The 20275-nt window shown below is 45.8% G+C and overlaps 1 protein-coding gene across 2 annotated transcripts in view; it reads left to right on the top strand.

Annotated features, from left to right (window-relative positions):
• reep3b (receptor accessory protein 3b) overlaps positions 1 to 20275 on the top strand; it is a 52287-nt gene that overhangs the window by 11935 nt on the left and 20077 nt on the right. For both annotated transcript variants that reach the window (XM_076297812.1, XM_076297811.1), the window contains exon 2: positions 12287 to 12359. In XM_076297812.1, coding sequence (XP_076153927.1) covers positions 12287 to 12359 — 73 coding nt within the window. The remainder of the gene's footprint in view (positions 1 to 12286; positions 12360 to 20275) is intronic.

Here is a 20275-nt window from a genome sequence, read left to right as displayed (position 1 = left end):
TGCATTAACTTTGCAAAGTTAGTATAGCCTACTTATCACAATGTTGTCAATCGCAAACCCGAATTTATTCACACCGAACTACCTGTAGCTTAATTTGCAGAGGACGAGTGAAAGCACCCGTTTGATAAATGAGCCAGTAGTGGAGTAATTACTTTAAAGAAATAATCTGTAGCCTAGGGTAGGCTACTGCTAAAACAATGTCGTTGGCGATTTAAACTGTCTTATCTAGCGGACGTTTTTACAATAGAGGCTTAGGTAATTGTATGGCCCACGTTCTGGTTCGTAAATTAATTTGCCCTAGGCTACTTCCAACTCTTGACTGCACTGTAACCAATTGACCGCTTGACAGTAGGTTATTTATATTTTTCTGTAGGCTACAATAAACAAATGTTTTCGTTCAACTATGCAGCACAGCAGAACTACTTTGCCTGCAAGCCCACAGAACGGGCACATTTTGGAGAGAGATTTAGAATGCACGCATGCAATTCCAGAATCTGTATCTGGCTATTTGTGTGGTGGATTAAAAACAAACAATGTTTAGACCTACCTAATGCATTTAGCCTAAGACTTCAATACCAACGCTTTCTAAACAACAAAAGCAGAAAGGATGCAAGCCGCAAATGGACCGTGGAATCCCCCCGCACCCCCAGCCGAAAATATGCCGCGTCTCTGGTATGCTTTGGGATGGCAAACATATTTTTTCACATTCCATAATGGCGCCAAAGTCAGTGGGAAACACTAACTATGATAGAATGCAGTAATGCACCCGTTAATGTCTGCCAGATCAGGAACATGCACATATACTCATAATGGTTTGCCAAGCGTAACGTTAGTTCGGTGCTAAAGTTACAGGCAAGGTTAGCTATCAAGACCTTGTCTAAGACACGTTGAGAAACGTTGCTAGTTTGAGTGGCTTTAGCCAGTCATGTAACGTAGAGTCCGGTAATGTCATTAGCAGCTAGCAGGCTCACGTCATCTGTATTAGTGAAAACCTAAGAAATGAAACTATTTAAATGCATAAATTAACGCTATAACTCACCTGAAAAATGATGATTTCTGTAGTTATCCTGGAATGGGAGAAGAGGGGAACAGGAGTACACGAACAGACGAACAGGAACAAATTAATTTATGGAAAAACGATTATGGATTAAAAGCAAACAATGTTTACACCTACCTAATGCATTAACTAAGCCTAAGAATTCAAGCATAGTATAAAACGTTTTCTAAACAACAAAAACAGAAAGGATGCAAGCCGCAAATGGACCGTGGAATCCCCCCGCCGAAAATATCTTCCCGCGCCTCTGGTATGCTTTGGGATGGCAAACATATTTTTTTCTAATCAAATTTTAGATAATGGCGCCAAAGTCAGTGGCAAACACTATGATATGATGCAGTGATGCACCCGTTAATGTCTGCCAGATCAGGAACATGCATATATACTCATAATGGTTTGCCAGGTGTATCGGTAGCTAACGTTAGTTCGGTGCTAACGTTACTGGCAAGGTTAGCTATCAAGACCTTGTCTAAGACACTTTGAGAAACGTTGCTAGTTTGAGCAGCTAGCTAGCGCTAGTATTAGCCAGCCATGTAACGTTAGAGTCCGGTAATGTCATTAGCAGCTAGCAGGCTCACGTCATCTGTATTAGTGAAAACCTAAGAAATTAAACAATTTAAATTCATAAATGAACACTATAACTCACCTGGAAAATTATGATTGTATTTATCCTGGAATAGGGGAATAGGGTAACAGGAGTACACAAACAGACGAACAGGAACAAATTAATTTATGGAAAAATGATTACTATTAAGTATAATATCGATATATAACTATTATTCTATTATCTATTAAGCTATTAATGTATGAATCTACTATATAATCTACCACTATTACAAAATCGCTCACTACGCTATATCTCTGACCGCTCTCCAGCTTTCTCAAAACCCACAGCTCTAACGGTTTTAGAAATGCATTTACCAAAACGGAGAGTTCCCGCGCTTGAACATGATTGGCTGTATCGCGTTCGAAGTCGTTCTTGTCATCAAGATTCTAAGTTACAGCATTCCAACTCGTCCTGCAACAGGCTGTTCCTTTCCGTTATTAACCAGAAGAACATTAATTTTGTTAATAACACTGCCATTTTGGTAGCAACAACTATGAAAACAGACCAAAATTAAAATGGCTACCAAGAGATTAAATTAATTTATAACAGTATTGAGTTGGTTGATATGTGGTCTGAAACAGACGTCTAAAAGACGTCTTTATTTAGACCAGAATGGACCGGCCAAACAAAGACTGATTTTCTACGTCTAATTTTGGTTGAAATCACGGCCATAACGGACCGACGGGATTTAGCCCAGATAACAACGTCCAAAAGACGTTGTGTGCTGGGTGGGTTGTCTCTTAAAAAAAACCTAAGGTTTTTTCTCAGCCTTTTCTCTCTGTTAGTACAAATGGATACTGTCAAGGTGCTATGTTTAAATATTATTCCGCTTCAAACAGAAAACCTCAACATGGTTTCACTGTTTTAAAGCAAGTTGTTTGTTCTCCTAATATGGTCATCTGCACACAAAATAGAAACCACAAATCATGGAGAGACTGCCATGCTATATGCAGCTGAACAGGTATTTTAGAAGCCTCCGCTGCCATAAAAGTCATGGCGTGCATTAAGAACATTACAGGTCAACAAGTGCCACGCAACCTGTAGCATTCTAATAGAGCTAGCTGTAGACTTCTAATAGGGCTAGCTGTTTGTGTTCTCCCACCTGGCCTCTCAGGACTACTTTAGCTCTCTGAGGCTGCTGTGCGAGTTGATTGTAGATGATTAAGGTAGCTATAAAACACTGTAATTTGACTAGGAGTCACAGGATGTTGTGTACTTGTGTCATACACTATAATTTCCCCATGGAATCGAATGCCTAAGGTTTTAGTCTTTTTTTGTCCTCGGTTGTTTTGCCAGGAGAACTCAGTGACCCTCCAGGGCTACTCTCTATGAAATTGCATGCGCGTGGAGAAAGGGGAAGTGTGTGACCATGGAAAAGGAGGCATGCCATAAACTGACTATCCTAACTATTAATTTATCTTTTTAACCACCGATATGGTAAAGGCTTCTTCTTAAGCACTTGAGAATCTGTGTCAATTGGACGTCCTTTTCTCTGGTTGTTAAAAAGACGAAGAAAACTAAATGTGATAGGATTAGGGTATTGTTTGAAGGGCATTGTATGGACCAGTGTTTCCCATACATTGACTTATTTGTGGCGGCCCACCACAATATCAACATTGACCACCACACAATGATTTTCCAGGTTGTACTAAGTTGTGCTTAAATCTGGTTAGCATCATAACCACGCTGCGCTAATTTGCTAAAAATTGTTGCATTCAAGTTAATTCTGCAAACCTACCACCACAAGTATAATTCAATTCTGTGGGAAACACTGTGGACTTTTTACGGCTTTTGTAGGATGCACAACATTCTACTGTCAAGAAAAAAGCTGGAAATACTGAATTGCATGAAGAATTGTCTGAAGGGGACTACAGTAAACGGCAGGTTTCTGTGGTTAGGTACACTTTAAAGGTCGGTTAAGATGAGGCCCCCCCCCCCTTTCCCCCTTTCCCCCTTGGAATTTTTCACAGTGCAGAGAGGTGCCTCGCTCACAATACTACATAACATGTTGTGAGAACCTTTGTGTTTGTCTGCTCTCCTCTCAGATGGCTTTCACCAAGACACTTTGTGCTTTCTAGCACACTTTGCACACATCTATTGCTGTAGTTTTTCTGCAGCGTTGTTTTACCCTTATTGTATTCATTAGCTCTTACAACTGCATTGAATTTTAATGCACTTTTAATGCTTGTTTTTGATCAGAAAGCTGATGATGGCAATCTGATTGTTAGATGAATGGTCTTGGTTTTATTGGTTGGTTTGGCTTGGTTTAGCTATATGCCTCTTGTCAGAAGCCCAGAGGGCTAACGTCAATCCAGACTGGATAGCCTGCGCGTTTCATGTCTGGTGAGTTTACTGCCTCATTGTGTGTCTGTAATGAGATTCCTGAGGTCGCTTGCCTCTCCAGTTCTAGTACTGTCTAACCTATGGAGAGCCTGCTGGGGTTTATGGGAGTAAATATATCATTGTACTATTCTGTGTAATCCATACATTTAATCTATACAATCCATTCAGTAATCCTTGACCTTGTGTGCATTTTAGATGGTAGACAAATGGCATTAGTGTAGCTTAACCTTTAAGATATTAATGCTGCGATTGGCCTTTTTTTTATGAAAATGTTGGTCTTTATTGTGTCCCTGCCCAGGTTTCTCATGAGGTGGGTGGGATGGAAAAACAAATCTCTTGGCAATCGGGCCTCCACCTTAGTAACACAGCATAGGGGCTTTCCCTCGGTTTTCTCTCTCTCTCTCTCTCTCTCTCTCTCTCCTTCACTTCCTCTCGCTCCTCCGTTTTTGCCTTTTTAGGGGAAGACAGCCAGATCTGGACGAGCTACGCCAGATGTGGGGGAAGTGGGTGCAGGGGTTTGTTCGGGCCCACAGGCCGGGCTGGGCCTGCTCCCTATTACGAGCCCGAAGCGTTCCTGCTCCATCCGGGCCTGCGGGTCAAGGCGAGCAGGAAACCTGAACCCCCCCCCCCCCCCCCCCCCCCTCGGCCCAAAACACGGTGTCAAGGCCCCCCCTGTCTGAAGGGGCCTCTATTTTTCCAGCTGTTGACTGAGAGGGAGGGAGAGGGAGAAAAGAAAGCAGTGCAGAGTGGAGGGAAGGAAGGGATGATAGGATGAGTGATCGAGAGATGGGAGGAGTGGGGGGGTGGGGGGGGGGGGGGGGCTGAGGAGGAAAGTCTGAGGAAAAAGTGAAAAGGAAGAGAAAGATGTTGAGGGTGAGCGAAGGAGATGGTGGGTGGTGTAGGGGGGGTAAATTGATGTTGAGGGTGAGCGAAGGAGATGGTGGGTGGTGTAGGGGGGGTAAATTGATGTTGAGGGTGAGCGAAGGAGATGGTGGGTGGTGTAGGGGGGGTAAATTGATGTTGAGGGTGAGCGAAGGAGATGGTGGGTGGTGTAGGGGGGGTAAATTGATGTTGAGGGTGAGCGAAGGAGATGGTGGGTGGTGTAGGGGGGGTAAATTGTTTCAAGAGCTCTGCTAGGCAGACCCCCATTTCCTTCGCTGGCCCCGACCACAGGAAGAGTCGAACACTTTGGGAAAACAGCAGCACTTCGAGTGGGGGCGGAGGATTGGGTGGGTGGGGGTTAGTATTGGGAGCGGTGTTGAGGTTCGAGTGGAGGATAGGATTGTGGGAGCGGTTGCTTTTTTCTGTTTTTGTTTTGCCGGGGGCTTTGAGTTGTACAGTATTGTAGGTCAGACCACAGGGGAAGTGTGAGTGAGTGAGCGAACGAAGCTCCTCATAAACACCTTTTTTACGAGGACAGTAGAGAAGCCTATCCCGAAACGGCCATTAATCATGTGCCAGATCTTTCAGAGGTCTTTTGGCCTACATGTGCAGCAATAACTCTACTGGGAGAGAACTGATCAAGCAGAGAGAAATCTGAAAACTGGAATGGGTTGCAAATTAATATATAATATAATATAATATAATATTTGAAAATTGTCATCTAACCAATGTCAAAAAAATCATATCCTAAAGGACTGCTTTTTAGTGCTCTTGTTTATTTCGATTTCAACATAGCCAGTCCTGTTGCTGCCTGTACCCTTTTGCCCGAGTTGAAGGCACAGTTAAGATCCTCGTACGATGCCAAATAGGTATCCTGATGACCACTCCTTAATGGGATCCAGTCATGGCTTTTAGGATGGTGGCAAGCTGCCACTGGAACTTGTCACAAAATTACCTGCCAAACTGTTCTGATGAAATTATTTGAAGCTGCTAAACATAGCTCTTTTTGAAACAGGATAGTTAGTGACTGGAGGATGAAGTTTGATAGGCTGTGAGAGTTTGTGCTGAATTAGCGGTTATTGGATTGTGTGTCCTTGCGCGTGTGTGTGTGTGTGTGTGTGTGTCTGATTTGGCACCATGACTAGAGCTTAGAAACGAAACCCCTGTGCGCTGAAACCTAACTGTAGTGCTTCTAGACAACGCAGTTCAACACCAGGGCTAGCGTAGCAACCCCCTCGACCGCACTGTCCAGGTGACACCATCTCCCGCACATTCGTGGCACGTTGCTTGACCCGTTGCATTGTCTCCCGTCTCGATTACCCTAGGCTGGCCCGTCCGCCTGCCCTCGCTCCCTGTTATCTCGGAGCGTCATTCGATCTCCACGCCACACGAGACACTCTGTATAATTCAGCACCTCACGGGGCAAGCCTGGTTCCAATTCCCGCACTCGCATCGCATCGTATCACATCGCACCGCACCGGACCCTCCCTAGTATTAGCCTAATGCGCTCTTGTCTTTCACGCTCGCTGAACTCACGCTGTCTCATCACACGAACAAAGATGGATGCCATTGATGTCACTTCACCAGAGAGTGTCGTCACTCAAGGAGGAAAACTGTCCCTGTCTCTTTGTTCTTGTAAGAAGTCTACAGCAGGAGTGGACTGGTTGGTCATTACCTGCCTGCGAGTGCAACCCGATCACTCGCTGATCTGGTTACCTGAAAATGAGAAATTAGAAAGCTTTTTCTTCAGTACTATTATGGACCTTGATAATCATTTTAGTTTACAACTACCAGCAACAACTGATGAAGTCGCAAAAGTGATGGAAGTTGCAAATAAAAACAAGTTCACCGGCTTCAGGCTGTGTTAAACAGGTGTTGTGTTGACTGTACCCTGAACAATAGTTTATAGCTGTGTCATACACCCAAGATGTGTACATCAGACATGTAACTACTACAATAACATGTTTTCATGTTTGCTAGCTCCATAGTAGGCCTACTCCATGTCTGAATAAAATTTTAGTGTACCATGAAAACGCATAAAGAAAAGTGCAGCTCCTCAAGTCATAATGAGCAGGTAGGCCTCTATATTTTGTTCACTCTATTATCAAGACCAGACGCTGTCACAGGTAACACGCTAACCATCGCATAGTGTTGTGCCAATGCTGGGAACAGGCAGATTGCATCTTTATAGTTGCCTGTATGATGTGACAGACTTAGGTTAATATTTCACCAGGTCCGAGGGCTGGAGGGATGAGTTAAGTAGCACAAGATTGGACTCTACAATGTCCTAAATTGGAGACCCAATGTAAGTTAGCTCCAGCATGAGTGTTATTTTTTCCTGTCACAAGTTCACATCCACTCTTGCCTGCCCATATTTTATTTCAGAAAAAAAAAAAACCATGCCGTTGTTGTATAGTGTAGAGGCATTTTCCCCAAGAACACACAAAAAATATATTGAAACAGAGTTCTTAATTTGTGTTTCTTCAGTTAGCATTGCAGTAGACAACATAACGTTATCCTGACGTTAACTGTTTTCGATACTGTACTGTATGGATGGTACCTACAAGACATGCCTTGAAATCATAATATTTAACAATGCAGTGCTAGGGACACATCAGATAGCTTGAGACTTGATTTGAACTTGCCCCTCAAAGACTTGAGACTTGACTTGGGCTTGAGCTCGTGAGCTTGTAAAGGATGGGTGGGGATAGACTCTGTGACGGGAGCACAGATGCTGACATTTGACCCTGTGACACGGGCAACGGTGAGTAGCGAGACCGGACACTCTCCTGGGCCGAGCGGAGCGTGGGTTTATCTTTTGCTTCTTTTCCCCGGCTGCTTTAGCCGCTGGTTCTGTGGGAAGGGGGAAAAAAAAGAATTCCCCTCGCTGGCTTACCCAAGTTTTCATTGCAGCACAAACCGCAAGCAATTACATGAAGCTAAAATGGCAACCATTATGTGGAAAAAACCTTTTCATTCAGCACAGTTGGCTTTTGTTTGCCTTTTTTATAATCCTTGCAAAAAAATGCGAAATATAATTTATTTATTAAAATAAAGCCACTGGTTTTATTTCGTCCCGTTTGTAGTGGCAGAATGAAGGCCAGTCAGTTGAAAGTGAAACTCTGAAGGGACATAGATTGCTCTCAGCGAATTCTGTGTTGAAGCACCGAATATGGGTCTTGTCTTAAATCTGTGTAGAATCAGACTCAGACCAGTTGGGGGGCAACAACTGGTGGTTGTTAGCAGAAGGCCTCTCTCTCTATCTATCTCTATCTCTATCTCTTCTCTCACACTATCACTTTCTCCCCTTCTCTCCCCACCCCCCCTACTGAGGCGAGCAAGAGCAGTTCCCCAACCCTGCCAATTACCTATCCCTCCATGTGGGAAAGAGGGAGAGGGAGGTGTGCTGCCCACACAGAGGCAGGGGAAGAGAAGTGGGAATGATGGGTTGTGGGGGGTTGGGTTGAGACGCACACAGACCTGCCGCCGACTGTTGTTAGGACCATTTGCCTCTCCGCTGTTTCCACGGCAACGGGGAGAGAGATGAGAATGGCCGCTGCCGCAAAGGTAGATCTGTAGAAATGGGGGGGTGGGGGGGGTGGGGGGGGGGCTAAAGGAGAAGGTCTAGTTTCTGATGAGCATCATGTAACCGTGACTGCAGTGACCAAGGCAACCATTTACTGGGCTAACTGGGAGTTATGCTCTTTTAACATGTTGCCGTCTGCAGCAAATGATGCTGTGGAATCTTCAATAGCATACAAATGTGCCTGCATGTCATGATGAAATGATGCCTAATTTCTTTAAGAAAAAATAGCCCCTCCTTGTGTTAAGATTGTTTGCTTTGTTTCTTGCATTCAGTACTGGAAATCTGTGTGTTTGTTTGTCTGCTTAATGGAGACTGGGATCAGTGCTCCGTTGGGTGAATGTCTACCCAGAGACTGGAGCATCGAGGGCCGACAGTTTAAATTTGGAAGCGGAAGGAAGAGGAAGGAGGTGCTCGCCCGATTTAGAACACCTCTCTCCGTCTCGCTCACTCCTGAGTCAGGGATGTGTGGGCATGCCGGAGCGGGGCTGGGGGTTGTGTGTGCATTAGCCAAATTACTGTGTGTGTGGACTTCATTTAGGCTGCAGCACTGTGTGTGTGTGTGTGTACTTCATTTAGGCTGCAGCACTGTGTGTGTACTTGATTTAGGCTGCAGCACTGTGTGTGTGTGTGTGTACTTGATTTAGGCTGCAGCACTGTGTGTGTGTACTTGATTTAGGCTGCAGGTGTGTGTGTGTGTGTGTGTGTGTGTGTGTGTGTGTGTGTGTGTGTGTGTGTGTGTGTGTGTGTGTGTGTGTGTGTGTGTGTGTGTGTGTGTGTGTGTGTGTGTGTGTGTGTGTGTGTGTGTGTGTGTGTGTGTGTGTGTGTGTGTGTGTGTGTGTGTGTGTGTGTGTGTGTGTACTTGATTTAGGCTGCAGCACTGTGTGTGAGATTTAGGCTGCAGCACTTTGTATGTTTAGCTGTGTGTGTACTTGATTTAGGCTAATAGCCTTGTGTGTGTTTAGCTGGGGTTAAAAGTGTGCATGCATGTCGTGTGTGTCAGAGAGAGAGAGTGAGGCTAGGTAGGCATACTAATGAGAAACGGTGCATGCATTTAGAGATTATAAGTCACGTGTGTGTGTACACAATTGGATCTCTGTGGGTAGGACCCGCCATATCTAAGCGTACTGGTGTCCTTACAATTAGCAAGTACCTAATGGGGGCTCTCACTGAACCCAAATACCAAATGTCCTCCATCGTTATATGGCTGCCGTTCTCCAGCTAATGATATTGACTCTTTGCTACTGAGCCTTTGCACGTGCCATCTGCGACATGCAGCAGTGCAGGGCCTTCCTTTAGTCATCCTTTCTTTCTTTCTTTCTTTCTTTCTTTCTTTCTTTCTTTCTTTCTTTCTCTTTCTCCTCTGTCTGTCTCACTATACACCTCTGTGACAGCCTGCTGTTTTCACTCTCTCTCTCACACACACACACACACACACACACACACACACACACACACACACACACACACACACCTTCTTGCCGGTCACCAAGCCTTTGTTGTTGTTGTTTTCCTCCTAGCTGTCCTTTTTCCCTGTGCACATTGGCAGCCACTGTAAGGCCTGTTATTTACGTGCCTTGTAACAAGAGGAGGGGTGGTAGGGGGTTGCAGGCAATCAAACAGCTGTGTCCTTCTCTCTCACACACACACACACACACACACGCGCGCGCACACACACACACACCGCACTAATTTCCCAGTGCTGCAGGGGGAAGCTTTACAACTGGTGAAGGGAAGGTGGGGGGGGGGGGTTGCGCTGATGAAATGAAACTAGGCGCTTCCTTCATCTCTCTCTCTTTTTTTTTCTCTCTTTTTTTCTCACTCCCATCCTCCTATCACTTTCTCTCCCCCCCTCTTTTGGTGTGTGTGTGTGTGTCTGTGTGTGTGTGTGTGTGTGTTCGTGGGATCACCCGCACAGGCCAGCGGAGTGGAACATAATGAATGAGAATCAGCTGAGAGTGCCGCTTCCAGATAAAGCGCCTGGCACCATTCCCATTTACACACACACACACACACACACCCTTACACCTAACTCAACACGCACACATACACTTACATAGATGCACACAGACACTAAAAGATGCATACAGACAGACACATGGATACACACACACATACACACACATATATTTAAACAACACATCCATACACTCATATGTATTGCATATTGGCATACACACACCCCTTCTGATATAGAACCCACTGCACACATGCACACACACACCATACACACACCCTGTTATACATCCTATTACACCATCTCACACACACGCACAAAGCCACAGACACACACAAAGCCCACCCCTCTCTGTACCCCAGCCTTGCTAGCACACAAAACACTGGCGTGAATTAGTGGAGCATTTGAAATCCAGCTACTCCCATCTATAACCCGGCAAACCCCACCTCCACACACACACACACACACACACACACACACACACACACACACACACACACACACACACACACACCCCTCGTACAAACACCCACCCCTTCCAGCAGCAACTGTCCTCCATGTGTGGAGGAGTTTGTGTTCGCTGTGTGTGTGTGTGTGTGTGTGTGTGTGTGTGTGTGTGTGTGCGTGTGTGTGCGCTTAGTAGCAGTGTGTCTGTGCACTAGTGTGGGTTATTCTGTGTGTCTGTCCACCATGTGTGTTTAACAAGTGTGCGTGTGTGTGTGTGTGTGTGTGTTCATGTGTGTGTCTGCATGCATGTGTATGTGTTCTGTCCGTATGTGTGTGTGTGAGAGAGAGTGAGGGGGAGGTGGGAGAGTAGAGGAAATCATTTGTTTGTCTTGAGACTGCAATCAGCAGGAGGAAACAGAACAGGCAGATCCGCTCAGTGTCCAGCTGGACCCCCAGGCTGCTGTTCTGCTCTCTGTGTGTCTCTCTCTCTCTCTCTCTCTCTCTCTCTCGGTCTCTCTCTCTCTCTCTCTCTCTCTCTCTCTCTCTCTCTCTCTCTCTCTCTCTCTCTCTCTCTCTCTCTCTCTCTCTCTCGGTCTCTCTTTCTCTCTCTCTCTCTCTCTCTCTCTCTCTCTCTCTCTCTCTCTCTCATGGTCTCTCTTTCCCTCTCTCTCTCTCTCTCTCTCTCTCATGGTCTCTCTTTCCCTCTCTCTCTCTCTCTCTCTCTCTCTCATGGTCTCTCTTTCCCTCTCTCTCTCTCTCTCTCTCATGGTCTCTCTTTCTCTCTCTCTCTCTCTCTCTCATGGTCTCTCTTTCCCTCTCTCTCTCTCTCTCTCTCTCTCTCTCATATCATATCTTTTCCAACATTTATACATCTCTCCATGAAAGTGCTGGGCACGGCTAAAGAGCAGGGCTAACAGCTGCTAGCGGCGGCTGAAAAGCAGGGCTAATAGCAGCGGCTGAAGAGCAGGGCTAATAGCAGCGGCTGAAGAGCAGGGCTAGCGGCGGCTGAAGAGCAGGGCTAACAGCGGCTAGCGGCGGCTGAAGAGCAGGGCTAACAGCGGCTAGCGGCGGCTAAAGAGCAGGGCTAACAGCGGCTAGCGGCGGCTAAAGAGCAGGGCTAACAGCGGCTAGCGGCGGCTGAAGAGCTGGGCTAGCAGAAGCTAAAAAAGTTCAAGTTCCAACTTCCATCGTTGTGCCCCTGAGCATGGCCCTTGTAATATAACTGACATATATATGATTGACATATGTTTAGTGGATTTGGATAAACGCATCTGCTAAATGAATACATGTGTAAATGTTATTGAGATGATTTACACATCACAATGCAGGTAACACTCACTCCTTCCAAGAGCCGATGCATCATGTGTGTCCGAGAGCCAATGCATCATGTGTGTCCACTCTGTCTGTCCACAGGCTTGTCTTCGGCACTCTCTACCCAGCCTACAACTCCTACAAGGCTGTCAAGACCAAGAACGTCAGGGAATATGTAAGTACTGAAACACACACACACACACAAACATGGACAGGCACAGTTCTCTCTCTCTCTCACACACACACACACACACACACACACAGGCACAGTACACTCTCTCTTTCTCACACAAACGCACGCACGCACACACACACACACACACACACACAGGCACAGTACACTGTCTCTCTCTCTCTCTCTCACGCACATGCACACGCACACACACACACACACACACACTCACTCAAGCACTACTTTCACACACTCTGCTACGTGGCACCTACATTTGGGGAGAGAGGAAAGGCCCAATCAGAGAGGGTGGTTGGAGGGCCGACTCCGGCAGACCATATCTGACCATTAGATCAAATCACTCCAGCTCAGGTCAACTCAGGTGAACTCAGTTCAGGCCAGTAGTCTGGAGATGATCACCATGGAGACCCATGCACATCAGATTTTATGAGCACTTGGGAGCGTTGGCCTCGTTGATGAGATGTGGCCATAAACTGCATGTTTCCTGTCTATTCATTTCGATCTGTTTCATTTGGGAGTATGGTTATAAAGTCGTGGATCACTGATGATTAATTTGCAGAGATGTTTTATGGAGGGAGCGCTGTGGGAGGGACTTGCAGAGGCAATGCACTGAGCTACCCGTCTACCTGTATTGCCATCTGTAAAATGACTCCACTCTTTCAAGGCCAGAACTGAGAGACTAAAGACTAAAAGAGGTTCCTCCCCTCCTCGCCATTCTGGCCATGAATGCATAACTGTCCCAGCATGTTATACTTGTATAGCCCATATTATTAAGTATTTATTTCATTATTATTGTTATTATTATTGTTGTTGTTCTTTCCTTTGCACAGTTGAGAGTGGTTGTTGCAATCACCCTTATCACTGCTTTTTTAGTGTACCTGTGCAATTATGCGAGTGGCAACTCATTTTCTTGAATGTTTAGTCTCTGTGTACAGCCTTGCGATGTCATGGCCTCAGCGTTTGCGCCGTGAGGAAGCAACTGAAAATAAGCAGTTGCTCTCAGTGTAGTTTTTATTGATGCCCACACGTTACGCCCTCGTTCCTGCCGCAGTGTTTTCAGACCTGAATGGGGGAAAATGCTGTGATGTGTTTGTTGGTCAGGCAAACACACAGGCTGGGATTGGTCAGCTGTTTAGTCTAGAAACTAGGTGAGGTTTGGGTGCTTTTGTGTGGTAGAGGAAGGGATTACGTGTGTGTTTGTGTCTGTGTGTCTCTCTGTGTATGTCGTTTCTATGTTGTGTGTGTGTGAGCTGTAACAGGTTTGTTTTTTAACTGTGTGTGTGTGTGTGTGTGTGTGTGTGTGTGTGTGTGTGTGTGTGTGTGTGTGTGTGTGTGTGTGGCAGACAGGAGTGTTTATGTAACTGCTTTCCTGACCGTGAGTCACAGGAGCAATCTGTAGTGCAGGCCTGAACACGCGAGCGGTTGAGAGAAGCATCTTTGTGTGTGTGTGTGTGTAAGAGAGAGAGAGGCCCTGGAAATGTTGTGGAGATTGACAATGGTTTAGTGTGTGGGAGGGTGAGTGATGGCAACAGGTGCCTCCAGAGGAATGCTAATTTTGGGGTGCCACCTGCGATGGCACAACAAAGGCATCCCTCAGCCAATGTGCCACAGCCCCTGGGAGCACACAAACACACGCCGTTGCCATGGCTACCGCTGGCGCTTGTTGGCGGAGAGAGCAACGCTTGGGGAAGGTCATGTGACTCTTCTGTGACTCACTCGCTGCAAGGTTTTTAAGAGCCCGAGCCTCTGATAGATTTGTTGCTCGGTTTACCTACGGCGAGGTTAAAGATTGGGCACTCGTCTTTTGTTCTCGCGTGTGTGTGTGTGTGTGTGTGTGTGTGTGTGTGTGTGTGTCGTGTGTGTGTGTACGCGCTTATGTCACGTGTGTGTTAATGTCTCAAAACACACACTGACTGACTGACTGAATGACTGACCTCTGTGTGTTTTTAGCCCATATTTGCATGATATGCGTTTTAGTCATTTAGCAGAGACCTTCATCTCTGCCATTGCAGTACCACTAGTATGTGAACTCTTACAGGTAGGCTGCCCCAGGTACGTAACTATAGTAACTGAAGCGTTCCATTCACGGCAACGTATGCAGCAACCAGTTAGCTTCCACTGTAATCAATGGAACTGGCTTCACCAGACGTGATGAGGCGCATAAAAAATTACGAGTTTTACGAGATTACGAGAAAAAATTGACTAGTCTTCTAAAACAATTTTTTATTAAGGCCTTCGTCTAATGCGATGTCACAGTGTTATGAAGATATGTGAGCTCTCTTGGTGTCAAGTCCATGACCGCAATGCTGTTGGCCCCGTGCTTTACTAGTTAAGCCACAGGAACTAGTGTTACATAAATCTACAAGTGTTGTCACATAGTTTATGGGTGTTGTGGATACAAGTTTTGCACCAGTCTAATAACATAAGCATATGAAAAAAAATAAAAGTAATACCAGGCTAATGTTGGCAATCTAGAGAGGGACAAAAGAACAGGAATTTCTGTGAACTTTAGGCCACCTTTCAAGAAATGCACTCATGCTATCAACTTGGTTAAAGACGTGTAGTCACTTTTTTGCCAGCAACAATCCTCATAAAATCATAGCAATTTCGATTTCAAGCAATCACAACAAACCCTGGCAAGATCTGGGAGAAACTGATGTCCACAAACATCATCCCCTTACTGCCCCACACATCTCCTTACTGCCCCACACATCCCCTTACTGCCCCACACATCCCCTTACTGCCCCACACATCACTCTACTGCCCCACACATCACCTTACTGCCCCACACACATCACTCTACTGCCCCAACATCACCTTACTGCCCCACACACATCACTCTACTGCCCCAACATCTCCTTACTGCCCCAACATCTCCTTACTGCCCCACACACATCCCCTTAATGCCCCACACACATCCCCTTAATGCCCCACACACATCACCTTATTGCCCCACACATCACCTTATTGCCCCACACATCACTCTACTGCCCCACACACATCACCTTACTGCCCCACACACCACCTTACTGCCCCACACACACACATCACCTTAATGCCCCATAGTGGCCCTGCCTCATTTGCAACATTCTCATCTGGGGCAACAGAACTGAGAGCAAACTTTCACAACAAACCCCGGCGAGATCCGGGAGGGACTTATGATGTCCACACACATCCTTACTTGACTGCCCCTCACGTTCTTATCTGGAGCTGCAGAACCGAGAGGAGCACAGCGCAGCGCATTGGTTCTCCGTGTGCAGCAGCAGATCAGAGTGATGCAACTGGCTGCTGCGCTCCTGAAATCGGTTCTGCAGGCTCTGAGACGGAGCCGCCGCAGAGCTGTGCAGTCACACTGCAGATGTGGAACACACACAGCTGCACTGCGGCACATATAGAACACACATATAGAACACACACAGCTGCACTGCGGCACATATAGAACACACTTTTATGGTCTTTATTATTCCGTTTTTATTTAGTTTGTTACTGTTATTATTATTATTATTATTATTATTATTATTATTATTATTTGTATTATTATTTGTATTATTATTATTATGACAAAAGCATCTGCTAAGAACCATAAATATAAACCTATAGCCAAACCTAAACATGATTTCATCGATTGCTATTGCATTTGGGTTTGAGGCATGTTGTTCACAAGGGGGTTATTTACTTTCCTTGTTGTGTACTTTCTTGTGATAGCCTAATTAGTGAGTTTCACACATTGGCTCTTTTAACAGGGTCTTGCTTAGTTGACAACATGGAACCCAGCCTCAATATATTATTGATACTCTCCTTCTTAGCATGAACCCCTAATATCAGCAGTCCATGTTGTCTCATTTAACCAGACTCCCCAATCGCACATGTAAAAATGGTTTTACAGACGACCTGTATTACTTGATTGATAAGATTGTATACTAAATGCTTTCTATGGTTTATTATATTCAGCGTTCTGTACAAATAGTCATTTGGTTACTCACCCATGGGATGAGGACATCATTCTACGGGAAATAGGAAAAAGTACGCTGTTATGAAAGCATTAAAACGACTAAGTGTGCATAGAGCCATCTCACTCCATAAAGGAATACTAAACAACGGCAGTATTCATGTGAGGTGTACATACCATTTCCACAAATGAGCCAAGCAATTATTTTAAGTGGGTGTTGGCCAGAGTACCCTCTATCTTCTGACCCTTTCACAGGATTCTGTGCACCGACATCATCATACCCAATTAGGCAGGTATTGATATTCAGATAGTTATGCTGCGAGCGGTTCTCCGGATATTCGATTATCCACGCACATCCTTAATTCTTATGGTTCTTGTGGTTGGGAACCAAACTGTGTGCTGTACTGGAGTGAGCAGACCTTTTGTGGAGCTGCAGAGTTCTGCACACGCCTCCCCTGACCTCAGTGTGGTTGGTGTCTGTTTGTCTAAGCCTTCCCAGTGGCTGTTCTATCAGTCCAAGAGTTGTTGGCAGTTTCCGTGCCCTGCTGATTGAGTTAGATCCGAGCCAAAACCAGATTTGAGGTCTCCGCCTTTAAACCACATTGGCGGAGAGCAGGTAGGAGAAGTCGTTCTCGTTGGTCATTTTCTCTCCTTAAGAGCACATGCAAGTTACGGTGTCTAAGAGTGTGTTTAAAATCTGTAGTATGTTTTCAGTAGTTTAGCTCTGGGGCTTTCAACCAGTGGTCCAGGGTCATAAATGGTCCTTGACCAGGTATTCAATAACGGACTTATGTAGTATCACTATATATATATATATATATAATATTTTTTTTAAACCTAGTCTTAGTAGTACTCATAGTACCCTAGTAGTCTTCAGGTTTCTTCTTAGTCAGAATGGTGGTCCCAAGGTCACAATTGGTTTAAAACCTCTGATTTAGTTTCTACACTTTATTTACAGTCGTTGTTGTGGAGCTAGTTGCTGTGAGCAAGCCTAAGCTCTTCATGCCCATGGGATTGGCTGCTACACCCAGAGACTGTGCAGGGACAGTTCCGTGGAGGGTGACCCTTGTTCTATATACAGCCCTCATGTCTGTGTATGTGCGTACCAGTCCTCCGGTTTACATCTGTGGCAACGAAAATGAGCGTCTTGCGAGGGGGAATGTCTGAACCGGGCTTGATGGATCATGAAGTCGGCTAAATCTCCGGACTGCAGCAATGAGTTAAGTTCTCTCTCTCTCTTTCTTTCGCTCGGTAACGACTCCCAGATGGTAAACTCCGCATCCCCTGTCGGCCCGTCCCAACATTAAACAGCCAGCCATCCCAGAGAAAGAGGGAGGGAGAGAGAATGAAAGAGGGGGAGAAAAAAGAGAACACGCCACTCCAGGGAGACCTCATCAGTCACCCTCCCACAGAAGAGAAGTCTGAATGGAGAGATAGAGAGAAGGAGAGAGAGAGAGAAAGAGAGTGTGAACCAGGGGGGAAAACCGAGAGAAGAGGAGAACCAGTACAAAGGTCATGTTTGTTTGTCTAGTCTACCGCAATATTTTGTGGAGGAGAGAGAGAGAGAAGGAATGGAAAATGGGCCTGTGTTGAGAATGAGAGAGGGATGGTGTTGGGGCAGAGAGAGAAAGAAAAAGAGAGGGAACAAGAGTGTAAGGATGGGAGAAGAGAGGAAGAAGCACAGTGAGAATGAGAGGAGGGGAAAATTGAGAGGGGGGGGGGCTGAAAGAAATGGGCAACGAAAGAGGGAGAGAGTGAGTGTCAGGAAAAAGAGAAGCAGGCCTCCCCTGCCAGTGCTGTGGAAGGAGCTGTAGAGGCACAGCGCAGTGCCAGAGCATTCCTCCGGGGGCACTGTAGAGGCACAATGCAGTGCCAGAGCATTCCTCCGGGGGCGCTGTAGAGGCACAGTGCAGTGCCAGAGCATTCCTCCGGGGGCGCTGCCCTCCTGAACGTGTCAGGACTGGGAGGCGCAGAAGCTTGGCGGGGGGAGGGGGTGGGGTGGGTGGGACGGTTGGAGGGAGCGTAGACTCGTAATTGACTCCCTCGCCGGCCAAAAAAACGTCTCCGTAATGACTCCGGACAAATGATGCTTTTTGTGTTCTGCTACGTTTTTTTTCTCTCCTTTCAATTTTCCTACCACTCTCTCTCTCTCTCTCTCTCGCTCTGTTCTTTCCTGCTTGCTTTCATAGCTGGGTATGTAACCAGGATTGCTGCTGGTTTGCGTACAGCAAAGAAAGAGAAAGAGGGAGGGAGAGGGTGATGTGGAAAAGTTGCCTCTGACTGATTGAGGCTGGTGTGTGTGTGTGTGTGTCACATTGAGGGCTTTTTAATGCCCTTGTGTCTGGAGGCCTGGGAGCAGCAGAGAGTAATGAAATCATTGTGAAATCGCACAACTCTGCTCTGCACTGTCTGTGCCTAACGCCATGAACGCCATGCCAACGCCATGAACGCCATGCCAACGCCATGCCAACGCCAGGTCTCTCTCCACTCGGCTCCACTGTCCCTGCGCTGCCCGCAGTGTACTCCCTACAGGCCGACAGGCTGATGTATGCCGGTGAGCCTGATTTATGGTTTTTGAAATGGAGACATCTATTTTCGCATCTAAACTTTGTACCGTTTCATTCCATATCCGTAAGCCTCCAGAAAGTGTGTAAATGTCGGACAAAATGGATAAAGAGGTAGTGGATCATGAGGAGATTTGCTGAATGTGCCAAAAAACTGTTAAAACGGGTTAGAAAACGAATTGCTGACTGTTCCTTCAAGTTCGTACATTTGCATAGAGAGATAAAGGTTGATGAGTTGCTGTCACTTCTAGCCTACATTATCGGTGAACGTAATGAAGGATGCTGAAATGGGCCGACACCGTTTAAGTGTGCTCCTGATGACTGATGTCAGAGAACCCTCAATGCCATGTGATCCATCTGAGAGAGGGCCCATTAAGTTCTCACTTATGAGTGAGTAGCTAAGTGCTCTTAGCGGCTCAGTGCATTCACAATGCCTTCTGAAATGAGCAGCTAAGTGAGAAGATGAATGAGTTTCCATATGTTGTGTCAGGGTAGTTTTCCAAAGATGCAGTGCTGTTGGCTGGTACCCTCCGTCCAGGAAGGATTGATGTAGGTCATAACTGAAGATGAAGAATGCTCAGGAGGTGGGTGTTGACAATAAAGGCATTCTATTCTGTTCCGTTAAGTTCCATTCTATTCAGTTCTATTATGTTCTGTTATGTTCGGTTCCATTCTATTCTAGTCGATTGACCTGTCGCTAAGCGCCACCCTTAGAACGCTGATGAGCCAATGACAGTCCAGCCTCAATGGGACTCGGACATCAGCTCGGACAACTCCATAGGAAACAACAGGGAGCAGGCAAAAAATGACAAATTAATGGTTATTTATGGAGTTTATTAACTCAAAAAAACCCGACGGATAACCATGGTCAAACGTTTTGCATGGGGGACGTGTAATTCTGATAGCTGGTACCCCAAAGGCTAGAAAACGGGGTATATTTTCATCAGCAGTAGCCTGCAGGAAGTCTCTTGCGTTTGCAACAGCTCGACGTAATGTAGGCTACTAAGCCAACAACGTGGGCACAGGTTCCCTGTTAAATCCCAAGATGAAAATGCTCATTAACCAACTACTATATTCTTACTACATCAAATATTAACGTAACCTAACATATCTTAGTATCAATCTTCCACTAGCTAGCTAGCTAGCATTAACGTCAGTGGTTTTTGCAGGTGATTTGCACAGCTACTCGCCACAACTGCTTGTCACCTTGTATGTATTCTAAAATTTTGAACACACCCCTCCATAGCATAATTACGTTTTGATAGCTTCTGGAGGAAAGTAAATCCTCTTATCGACCAAAACGTCCTCAAAGCCTGCTTTCATATACTGTCAGCTGCCATTGTCCACAATGTATTTCTAATCAAGTCTGGTTTGTTTGTCCGAGTTTT

This window comes from Alosa pseudoharengus, unplaced genomic scaffold, assembly GCF_046254945.1.
Source record: "Alosa pseudoharengus isolate Yale_2024_CS ecotype anadromous, Long Island Sound unplaced genomic scaffold, YU_APseudo_1.1 YU_APseudo_1.1_scf_21, whole genome shotgun sequence".
NCBI classification, from domain to species: domain Eukaryota; kingdom Metazoa; phylum Chordata; class Actinopteri; order Clupeiformes; family Clupeidae; genus Alosa; species Alosa pseudoharengus.
Note: the sequence above shows the minus strand (reverse complement) of the source record. Positions and strands in the feature narration are given on the sequence as shown.